General features: G+C 38.0%; 1 protein-coding gene across 23 annotated transcripts in view; it reads right to left on the reverse strand.

Moving 5' to 3' along the window:
• Positions 1 to 2,463: 2,463 nt before the first annotated feature.
• msi2b (musashi RNA-binding protein 2b) overlaps positions 2,464 to 12,118 on the reverse strand; it is a 268,592-nt gene continuing 258,937 nt past the window's right edge. For 5 of the 23 annotated variants that reach the window (XM_079885753.1, XM_079885743.1, XM_079885749.1 and 2 more), the window contains 3 exons: positions 11,062 to 11,216; positions 7,567 to 7,643; positions 2,465 to 4,723 (listed from right to left, as the gene is read on the reverse strand). In XM_079885753.1, the coding sequence (XP_079741879.1) occupies positions 7,602 to 7,643; positions 11,062 to 11,216 (197 nt within the window). In that variant the 3' untranslated portion in view covers positions 2,465 to 4,723; positions 7,567 to 7,601. Of the gene's footprint in view, positions 4,724 to 7,566; positions 7,644 to 7,757; positions 7,825 to 11,061; positions 11,217 to 12,118 lie in introns of those variants that run through there. The other 18 variants (XM_079885754.1, XM_079885750.1, XM_079885758.1 and 15 more) reach the window with 9 other exon arrangements.

A 12,118-nucleotide genomic window follows, 5' to 3' on the forward strand; every position in this document is an offset into this window, starting at 1 on the left:
GCATACAATCTTTTGCAGGTATATTCATTTCCTTTGAAATCACAAATCAATTGCTTGAAAAAAGTTGAAAATAAAAACCATGAGTGAAATGGTTCAAAACTCTTTTATTTATTTTTCTTTTTTTAATCTTTTCCAGACAAACACATTGATTTCTGGACCACAGTAGAGGATGGAAACCTTTCACAAACATTTTTTATTATTATTATCATTATTATTTGAAAATACAAATATAAAATTATACTTTCCACATCTGAGATGTGAGAGACCCCCATCCACTTTAGTTTATTTTACAACAGGGCTTGAGCAAGCCATACAAGAAGACCTGAAAGATGCTTTCAGACGTCAGTCCGTTCAGTCAGTTCTCACGGTAAAAAGTCCGTTAACATTAAAAAATGGGCAAGTGTTAGGAATGGGCAAGGCAATCAGCGAGGCCTAAACCTCAGGAGAAAATGGGAGACCGAGTTCCCAAAGGACGTGGCAAAAATAAAACCCTCCACCTAATGACACCGGATTGACCGTACCGTCCCCATTGAGCTACACGTCCTCGTCAGGTTTACGAGACACATTCTGCAGCTAAACTACTAGTGCTGCAGCTCTTACACGACACACAGCCAGTGAAACAAACAGTGTGAGCTAGCGTCAGTTCGCCTACGATGATGATGATGATGATTCAACAATTTAACAAAGAGATATATACACTATACATATATATCTTGTATATGTATACAAGTATACTGTACATCAGACATTACAGTGTAGGACGTTTTGCTGCTTTATTAGTGGGATGATCGTTTTGGCCATTGCCTAGCACTTGCCGCAAAATTCAAGTTTAAATGGATACGGTAGTTCACTCCCAATATCACTCGACACCTTCCAGGTCATTTTCGTTTTTTTTTCTCGTTTTTTTTTTAAACCAACAATTTTCCAATGATTTAACTAGTCTAGCAAGATGTGTAACATTCATCCGCTGTAAACTGCTGTCCATGGAAAACAAAATGGTGGCAACAGAGCCATGCTACCTTAAAGTCCAAGCTACGAGATCAAATTACGGGGAAAAAAATAGGCTAAGCTAACGACGCAAATGGAAACGATTGCCAGCCTTCATTTTAATCAGCCTTCAGTCACACTCTTATTTGACAGCAGAAGGGAAACGTGCTTCATCTGCTGTTAAACATTTGCCTTCAGCTGTTTAGTCGAGGATCATCTAAATCTATATGATGCTGGATACTCACCTTTTTAAGAGACATCCAACTAAGAACAACTAATGTTACAGTTTAAAAAGATGTCAGTAATAAAATGCTGTGCATGATTCATCCCGACAGCACCTTTAAATTTAGCTCAAATGTATTGAATAACTTCAATTAGACACCTTTCATTAAAAGTTGTGCTATTTACTGATCATAACCCGCTAGTGTTAGAAAAATCTCCTTTGCGAAGGTGCTACATTGGCTCATGTTTGATATCCCTGAGAAGAGATGTGATTCAGGAATACAGATTCAGTGTGACACTGGATTCACACTCAAGTCGAGCTAATTAGTATGACATCAGAACAATGACGCTGTCTGCTATGTTGAATTAAAATGAAAAGCTGGCAATGCCGTTAAAAAGCACAAAACAATCATATCATATGTTCCACATGACTCAAAACTAAAGTATGTATTCATCTAAGTAGACACGATAAAAAAAAAAGTTTTTTTTTTTTTTTTAAAAAGTAGCGCCATATGCCACTGGGATATTTTTTTTATATAGAGTATAAACATCAAAACCTATTAGTTTGATCTATAATGATTAGGCTATATCATCATCATTACTTTGTTAGAACTTACTAAAAAAATATTTATGAATTTCTTCATAATTATAGCTTGCATCCCCCTTAAAAAAGAATGAAAGTGAAAACGGTTTTGCATATCTAGCGTTAGCATTTAAGGTAGTATGGCACACACCCCTTTTAAAACATTCAAGGGTGGGGATCCAATTAATGCCTTGATTACAATTCAGTCGTACAGCAATTTCTTTCTCCTAGATTTCATCAGTGAGAGCTTTGGTTAGTTGAAACCATGTGAGACCAGCAAAACAGTGGAACAAAAAAAAGGAGAACAAAAAAGAAAGAAAAAAGAAAAAGAAAGGAAAATTACTATGAAAAGAACGCTCAGCATTTTTTGTCTTTTGTCTTTAAATGATTATAAAGAGAAAGTTCTATCCTTACTGGTCCTACAATTGCTAATGAATACGTCTACATCTTAACATTAAGTACATAACACCTACGACTACTCACTAAAGAGAGAGTGTGAGATATAGAAAGGGGAAAAACGACAAAAGGAGAGTGAGAGGGGAGGGGAAATGTGAAAAATACCAACCAAGAAGTGTATAGACCACTACACTGGCATCAAGACAGCACTCTTTTACAAGGTAAAGTCATATTCCTGTATTTTTTTTTTTTTCGTAGTTTTTTTTTTTTTTTTTAACACACTACTAAAATACAATGATCAACATAAGATTACTGAATGAGGTGACAGGGAATGAAGAGAAACAATTGATAAATACAGTACATAATATCTGTATTATTGTCATTGTTATATTTAGTATAATCATTAACATCCACAAAAATATTGATAAAAATCCATCCCTATTTAAATTGAAAAGAAGTTCGGGATCATTTTCTTTCTTTTTTTTCTTTTTTTGTACGTTTGTCTTTTTTGAAACAGCTCAAACAGTTAGCACAAAGTTCTCCTTGTCTTTTTAAAATCATATGACTTTATCACGTCTTTCTAGAGAGAAAGAATCCAGCATTCTGCCTCACCTGTTAGTTTAGTGAAATGAACAAACAGAAAAACGAAACAAAACAAAAACGAAAAAGCAAAACCCCCAAAAATAAATAAAGAGAAATCAAACATTTTCAACAAGATCGAAAAACAGCATACATCAGTCAATTCATATTTCTAAATGCCATTTGTGTCTCATCAAATCCAGTCCCCACATGTACAACAAATGTGTGTAGCAGCTACTGGTTTCAATCAGTTTCAGTGTTTCTGAGGAAATGAACTATTGCTACCAATAAACTCATCTGTCATCTCTGATATTCTAGAATAAAATCCCTGGAAAGAGATCATTTAAAAGTACAGTCTTCAAATCAACGCAAGCCAAGACTCGAGATTTGTAAGTGTTATCCTGTGTGGAAGGAAGGAAAGAAAGAAAGAAACGGCTTCCACAGCGGTCCTTCACATGACCCATGTTAGAGACTGTCAGTTGACATGTGCAAATAGAAAATGATAAATTCTCTCTCACAGTGCAATGATTTACTTAATTTCAAAACAACACTTTAATATCTTTTTCAATATCTGTCTCAGGCTAAAATAAATTAATTTGTAATCTCCTTTAAAGTAACTCTCACAGGACTGAGGTAATGGTATAAAAGACTTGGTTTTCCTAATCGTAGAGCAATTTCAAAACATTTTGAAATATTGCCTTTGTACTGTAATATTCCAATCGTTCGGCGTAAAAACCCTCCGCGCGCACGGGAAAAAGAAGCCCACACTAGAACACCAAATGAAACGTTAACATGAAATTGAAATGTCTCGACACGGTTTGAAATCATAACTCGGATGTGTGCTTTGGATTTTGTGGTGATTTCTGTATATTGTCTTTGTAAGCTGTGCACATCTTAACGTACTATCTAATCCGTATGCTGGTATGAAACCTGCACAGTTGTAAAGCCGACGGTATTTACAAAGCGAGCTAACAGTGTTGGATTGAGTTTCGTCCGTACTGGGGTAAATCACGGCCTTTGTGCTACAGATGGACCTCGGTTACTGCATTGAGCCTCGAAGATATTTTTGCACTGACATATTGCGTCTTGCGCACAATACAACCTCTATGACACCGTCACAAAAATATGGTTCTCTCTCAGAAACAGTTTGATGCAGTGAACAGAATAATATTTACAGTTTCAGAATTCTTTTCTTTTTAAATCTCATTTCACAAAGTATTAAAAGGAAAGCTTTTTCTTCTTGGTTTTTTCTTTTTTTTTCTCTCATCGACAACAAAAATGACATTTATAAAAAAGGACTGTGAAAATATTGTAGTCCTCTTATTGCCCAAAATAGGTAATCATGGTTAACAAGACATCACAATAAACATAGAACAGAGCTACTAAGATTTTTTTTTGAGTTACCCACTCATTGCGGTTTAGGCTTGAATTAAAAATGTCTGAGTCATCTCGATCCGTTTTCTTGCTCGAATCAAATGAAACCTGAAAACGCGATAGACGAGGACTGTGAAATGAAACTGCTATTGGAAAATTACTACCTCAAAAAACAAAAAAAAGACATTAGTTTATGTTTACATAGTCGCTCTCATCAGAGAACTTTCAAGAACAATGAAGAACATCTAGAAACTCAAATGAACGTGTACACAATTAAAGATGACTAAAAGGAAAGACAATAAAGGAAAAGGAAAATCCTAAGTCAAGGTCGGGGCTACACTAGGATAAAATATTCAAAAGCCAGGTTTTCAGTATAGTACAGCAGATTTCTTTTGTTTTTTTCTTTTGTTTTTTCTTCTTGCTGAGATGATTCTGACGTTTGGGTTTGTTCTTCGTGTGGCGCCATCTCAGCTTTAGATTCCCGTTCAGCGCTGTAGTGCTTGAAGTTTAATGGCCTTTACCTGTACACAGAACCAATTAGAAACTCCGGCCAGTCTTCCCCGGGCCTCCTGATAAACTCTGCTGAAGCAAACAGACAAGTGTATCAGATTTCACACATATACTTCAGGAAAAATGGTGTGTGTGTAAAATGTGCTGCATCTGAGCCTTACTGGTGACAATCATTTTGTGTCTGTGAATTGAACTCCATGAACCTTGTCACGGACACATTTGACAGCGGCATGTATGTTTCTCATCATAAAGGCAGATTTGTAGATAAATTAAAAAAACGTGGGGTCGATAAGATTTACTTTTACTACTTTTATCCTGCAAGGACCCATTCAATTAACCAAAAGTGACAGTCAAGACATTTACGTTACAGATTTCTATTGAGCACAACTGTTTTCAACATTAATAATAAGAAATGTCATTTGAGCAGCAAATCAGCATATCAGAATGATTTCTGAACGATCATGTGACACTGAAGACTGGAGTAATAATGCTGAAAATACAGCTTTGCAATCACAGGAATAATTAGGGATGCACCAATATGAACATTTTAGCCGATATCGATAACCGATAATTATTTATATTTGAAAGCCGATAACCGATTTATTGGCCAATAAATCTAAATCCAAATTTTTTTATACTTTTTAAAAAGCCTGATTACAAAAACAAAAACTATAATGATGCAATTATAATTATATAATGATGTTTTCATTATAATGTTATGTAGCCTATATGACAGACTTGCACCGCACATGTTGCACTGAACTGTATTTTCCTTTTTTGAAGAGATTCCAATCATATTTCAAGCAATTTATCACGGCATCAGCTGTAGGAAATAATCCATTATTTATCGGCTTTAATATATCGGCCAAAATTTCTGATCGTACCGATAACATTAAAAACGAAAACGAACGGCCGATACCGATATGGTGGCCGATATATTGTGCATCCCTAGTGAAAATACATTGCAATTTAAAAAAAGTTTGAATATTTTCGCAATATTACTGTTTTTTTATCAAATAAATGCAAAAAAATCTTACTGGCCCCAAACATTTGAACAGTAGTGTAAACCGTGTCTGTGTATAAATGTCTTTTCAATACCTGGTTTTATTTTATTATTTAATATTAATGTTATTTATTTATTTAATGGGTGAGTTGGGTCGGAGAGTGAAGCAAAAGCAGCCCACAAGTGTCAAGCATAGAATTAAAGTCCTGCATCACTGATGCCTTTGATTTAGTATTATTCTAAAACATGAAAAATAGTAATCAAGAATTAGCAGATGTGTCCAAACTTTCAACTGGCAATGCACTAACATTTTGTACAGTTCAAATACAATTTCACTTCAGTCAAACATTTTTTAGTTTTTTCTAATAAAACTGAGCTTTTTAAAAGCATGCATTGTCTTTGGAAGTGCAGTGTGTTTGATAAACTGATGCTTCTGATTGTACACAGTAAATCTAGTGTAAATATAAAGTGTGTATCGATTCAGTCCGGCTGAAAGTTTGCTGCTGACAGCTTTAAATTGAAGTAGAGATGTTATATGGTTCACTATCAGAATCACTCCACCGTCAGCATCTTTTCATTATAAGCTTGGGTCGTGTAGGCTCAGATACAGAACACATCAGCACTTTTATGCAAACACATCTCATCTACATGGAGTTCAGACACATATGTTAGTGTTTCAAGCATGCAGAAACTCTTCGGATGTCCATCCGACCAGGAGACGACAAGTTAAGAACCTGCTTGTCCGCTGCTGTTGCTTTCTCTGACTGCTGATGTGTACTTCAATCAAACGTTTGGAGAATCCATACAGATGGAGCGATTCTACCTACTCATTAAATCAATCATCCGTTTTGCCTCGAGGACAAAATGAGAAGCTCTTTAGGAAGATTACGGGCAACAAACCGCAGTCCGCAGGCCTCTTTATCCAGACGACAGGTCACAGGTAAATGCCACGGAGCCACAGAGTCTGGCGTAATAGCAACTGAAGCATCACCGTAGGAGATCAAAAAAAAAGGCTGGGTGCAAATATGAACTAAGTATAGGGGAGGGATTTTGACCAAATAAATGTGCATCCACTTATCCAGACACAGCGCATTTAAATAAGCGAGTCGTCATCGATTTAGCTCTATCTGGCATCTCAGCATATACTCAAAATCACCTTTAAGTCCTTAAGACCTAGCTATACAAGAGAAGTGATTACGGAAACAGCGCCTTATCCGAAAAACCTGATGAATTACATCAGATGGCACCTAAGTCAACAGATTCTCAGCAAAGAGTGCTCGCTTCCAGGTGCACACTAATCAAAGCCGCAACACCTGTGCATAATATCCAAATACAGCACTTCATAGAGGATACGAGTCGACGCGCGGCGCAAAAGAACTCTGGCAGTGAAAGAAAGCAACTGCGCAGTTTTGAGTAGACCCGCTCGCAGACATCATGCATGAAAGATCAGTCGAATGACAGACAGGCAGGCGGAGGATAAAGGAGGAACTAGTGACAAAGAGTAACGGGGGAAATGTGTAGCCTCCGCGCTTACGTTATGTTTGAGAAGCGGGAGACACTTTTAAAGGCTTTTAAAAGGCTTTAAAATGAGGATTTAATAACATAGATGTTCAATGAGAGATAAGACTTTTGAAATCCAGATTGTTGCATGTGAAGTTTAAATTCCCTTGTCTGGGACGTAAAAGCCCTTTAAATGCCTTAAGGTGAAAAAAAAAAGAAGAAGAAATAAATAAGAGCACTACACGGATTCAACGTAAACTCATCTGAGATCAAAAGGAGAGGGAATCAACATGAATAGGCAGATGGAACAGGAAGATAGTATGGTGAATAGATGCATAATTATGATGCACAAGTAAAACAAATATATATATATATATATATTTAGATTTCATAAATGGTACGGTATATCTACCTCAAATGAGATGGCAACCAACCACCTGTTAGGTTTCAATGGTATCCATTTGTAAAAGCTGTCGCAATCAAAGGACCCTAAAAGTGTACAGTTAGTAATGGTGTCAGTATGCATTCTGAGTGAAGTGATCACTCGTAAGTCATTTCAATCATTGCATGTGTTGCTAGCATGAATGAATGTTATCTATCAACCTTAAAGATCAGTCCACATCATTCCCTCAGTCTGATCTAGGTGAACAGCAGGAGAGTGCAGGAATAACTGTAACACATAGTAAATGTAATTGGTCATAACTTAATGCACAATACACACCGTGGCCATAAAGATATTTTAACACCTGAGTGGTGGGGGTGCATCAAACATCCAACCCTATTTGAAAGAACAAAACCCTGTCCACTACCGTAGCTTGCAATAGGAATCAGTAACATCACAACGTTTTAGTCATGTGATTTTTAAAGGCTGCACGACTGAAACGTTGCAATAAATATTGATTGTTTTCGCAAGCTACAGTAGTGTGGAAGCAAGTTCAGCAAGAAAGTTGTTGTAATCATACTAACAACAAATCAAATAATACAACCTTTTAAACAATTCTCTCTTTTTAAAGATAGGCCTGATATAAAAAATATCTTTTTTTTATAAAAACTTAAAACAGACTAGAAAACTTACAGACTAACAATTACAAACTATAATTATTCACATCATATTCATTTTTCATCTGTTATATTTATCGCATATCAAATGAAGCAGCAAAGATAAAAGATCTTTAGCAGTAAAGATATTTGAGGTTCATTTAGGCTAAAATGTTGAGGAAAAAATAGCAAAAAGCTAAAAGTATTACATTTATTCCTGCTCTCCCCTTTTAAATATTTTTGTGCCAAACAATGAAGCGAAATGGAAAGAGATTTGTACATTTCAAAGAACAAGAGAGAATGGAAAGTAAGAGAACATATTTGATTTTTTTTTTTTTAAAACAAAGATCAAGTAATTGAATATAATCATTTACATTCATGCCAACAATAACAACATTAATGAATTCATCTGAAATCACAATTCATGCAGCAAGATACAAACAGCTGTCAGAAATCACATATAAGCCTCAATCTGAGCAGCAAAACTGTGAACTTCACCAGTGTCGGGCGCCCGTCCAAACACTGGGGAACAAGAAGACTGGCGAGATGTATACATTTATAGAAAAATCTTTTGTTTTCAGTTTGTGAGGATGCTACAGAGGCTAAGAGAAACAGCAGTTCATGTCAGGCAGCGAAAAAAAAGAAAAAGAAAAGAAAAAAAAAACTCTTTCTGCCTCCAGAACACTGTCAATCACAAGCGAGATGTTCTGAGGGTTTGAGGCCAACCTAAATTTGACTCTATTTAGGTTAGAAAAACTCAATCTGAAAGTCAAGCGCAAGGTGACATTGTTATTCTGAAAATCCCGTTTGGATTTATGAGTGCCCGGTCTGTTTAGCAAACTGTACTTAAGGGCAGAAGAGAGAGAGAGAGAGAGAAAGAGAAAAAAAACTTATTTGCTTTTCCTCCCAAACAAGAGATTGGAGGGGCACTGAAAGCAGAATGAATCAGAGGTGTGTGCAGATAGGCAATAAACAGTGTCCTCACATACAAAAGCTCTTATTCATTTTTCCAGCAGATCTGGACGGCGGTTGAAAAACCGTCTGGAGCCGGTAATTCCCTCGGCAGCCTGTGATTTAGAGCGGCCTCCCTCATCAACCCCCCTGCGAGTCGGCTCCGGCTCCTTTTCTCTTACGCCCAAATCCTGCTCCATCTCTCCGTTCCGTTAAAGGTTAAAAACTAATGCACGGAAGGAATAATGAATGCCTATGGCTTCAAAGGGCAAGACAACATATTCTTATGACAGGGTTTCTCACAAGAGTTTATTATCGCCTTATTGATTTACATATGCACTTTGTGTGGGGGACCTTTCAAAGGCTGCCTCTGGTATGCCCATCATCTGCTGGAAAAATAAAAAAGCCATTGTGTGCGGGGAAACAAAATACCGGGTTGAAAATGAGAGAAGAACTAATTGTGAGATTTCTGTCCTCCGGGCTGGCACATGAACAAAAGCACACTGACACATCACACTGCTGCTGACAGCCGGTACAAGTTCACAGTTTGTTATCCTGAAGTTGACAGAAAGAGAGAGAGAGAGAGAGAGAGAGAGAGAGAGAGAGAGAGAGAGAGAGAGAGAGAGAGAGAGAGGGGAATGCTGGTGGGAATGCAGAAATGTTAGCAATGCTAAAACCAACGCTATCTAACTTTAGCTATTTGCCAGGGCACCTGCTTTGCACTAATGAGACCGTGATTTCACATTTTTCAGCTTTCAAATGAGAGATGTTTTTATAGCCTTGTTCCTGATAATTAGTATCAGTAAAACATACACATCTATCACACCTCTGGACCAGCCGCAAACTATTACATCTGAGGTGATTTATTTAGCACATAACTTCATGTATTTGCTTCTTTTGATTGCACATACTCGCATATCACACATTCTTTTAGTCCTATTAGTTGTGTTAGAAATATTCATTCTTTCAGGACAAATTCAAATTTGAAACTTTATTAGCTAATTAATTTATTAGCTAGCTAACATTATGGAGGGAATTCATTAAAAAGGTATTTCAGTGCAAAATTCTTCATTCTTTCTGGACGAACACGCCTCTTTCTATGAACAGAATTTTATTTTGTGTGCATTTTATAATGATGGAGAACATAATTGTAACCAGGCATGTGCGGTTTCTACATGTTACCGAGCCAATTTAGGTGTCTGGTAGGGCTGGGCGATATATCGCATGACATTGTTAAGCGCATCAAGTATAGTAATATCAAGTAATATCGCGGACGTATCGCCTGCGATAATTAATGCGATATGGCTCAGCTTGTCAGTTAACTACGACTCTTTGTAGTAAATGCCGCTCCATCTGAAAGCAGGTGATGGCGATTTACTACTAATCAAGGAACCGGCTTTACTGACGAGATGCGCCTAACAATGTCATGCGATATATCGCCCAGCCCTAGTGTCTGGATCAAGTTAAGTTTATCAAATTGTGGCAATCTGCTGCATTTGGGACTCTAAGATGGCGAATTGTGCCATGCAAATTGTTCTCAGCACATATTTTGTGGGGTATTTGGACTGTTACCCAATTAGGTAAACTGGAGGCTAAAACAAAGCTGACAGCTAGTGCAAATACGCTACTATGCTACAATTCAGCAATTAATTTTTAGTGAATTCCCTCTTGATGTTTAAATGTATCCAACTAGTTTATATGTCAATGCAACTTTATTCTTCTACTGGTGAGCCAGTTGCTCGCTCTCCAGATGAACTTTCGATCTGGTCTTTTTTTCTTAAAGCACGGCAAAGAAAACGCACTCTAAAAACTAAGATAGCAGCTGCAAGAGTCTAAAAGCGCTAACTCGGGCAGGGTGGAGTTAGCATTAGGTGGCAGAGAACAGAGAAACTGTAACGGTGGTGAGCAGGGTACTTACAGCAATGCTGTGTCCGAAGCCGGAGCCGGGTTGGGGACTAGCAGCGCTAATGTAGTTGCCCACGCCGGAGTCCTGGCTGGTGGGGCCGTACAGGTCAGCCACTGGCCCGGGGCTGCTGGCTCCAGGAAAGGCTCCAGGCCGGGGCGGGTTGGTGCCTGCCGGAGAAGTGGCCGTGCCAACAGTGATGAGAGCAGGGTTGCTAGTCAGGACTGCTGGTGTGTAGTTTGACTAACAAGCTTAGCAAAAGCATGCACTATAAGCACAACATGTCATATTTTGAAAGGAAGTCTAATGTGTGTATGTCTATACAGCCTGGGGTGTTTTGGGAATAGCGGCCTAATGTGTTCTCATCCAAAAGGTATGAAATGAAAAATAAAGAAACTAGTCACAAACTCTGCACATAGACACACACACATCGCAAAAGCAAACTAGTCCGCTCTACTTGAAGCAATATATCTCATCATTCATGCAGATGAAAGAGCGTGCCGGACGCATATCGCCCGCATTCACATGGCATGCGTGCTAGTCAAGTAGGTTTTAGGCAAGAATAGAGAGCTGGACTGCTGTGTGATGGAGATCTATCTGATTTTTTTTCCCCCTCTGAGGGCATCTGTGATGTTTAAAAGTGTGAGTCGCTTCCTTGCAGGTTCCTTTCATTATCATAACCTCACCCCTCTCATACACTCCCTTTCCCCCAATCTCATATCAAGTGCTCTACGCCCATCCTCCTTCAAATTTGACTGCCGGTTCTCCAGTCCCTTTCCGAAAATTGCATGGGGGACTTTGCCACAACACCCCCTATCTAATCAACACCTGTCATTGAGAAAGTGGTCTTTTTTCTTCTTTTTTTTAATATATACAGCAGTGATTATCTGGCAGTTAGCGTCAGGGGGCTACGGGCCTAGCAGCTGAGGAAATTGCTGAGGGTGTCTTGGGTAAAAAGGTTGAAGACTGAATCATGGAGTTTCCTCTCCACTGCAAGTGCAGCTCCACTTTTGCTAAAACTACATTTGGGTCTGAAAGCAGAAACCGTTAAAGATGATGCCTGGGAGCCGAA

This window comes from Squalius cephalus (genome assembly GCF_949319135.1).
Source record: "Squalius cephalus genome assembly, chromosome: 11".
Classification (NCBI taxonomy): domain Eukaryota; kingdom Metazoa; phylum Chordata; class Actinopteri; order Cypriniformes; family Leuciscidae; genus Squalius; species Squalius cephalus.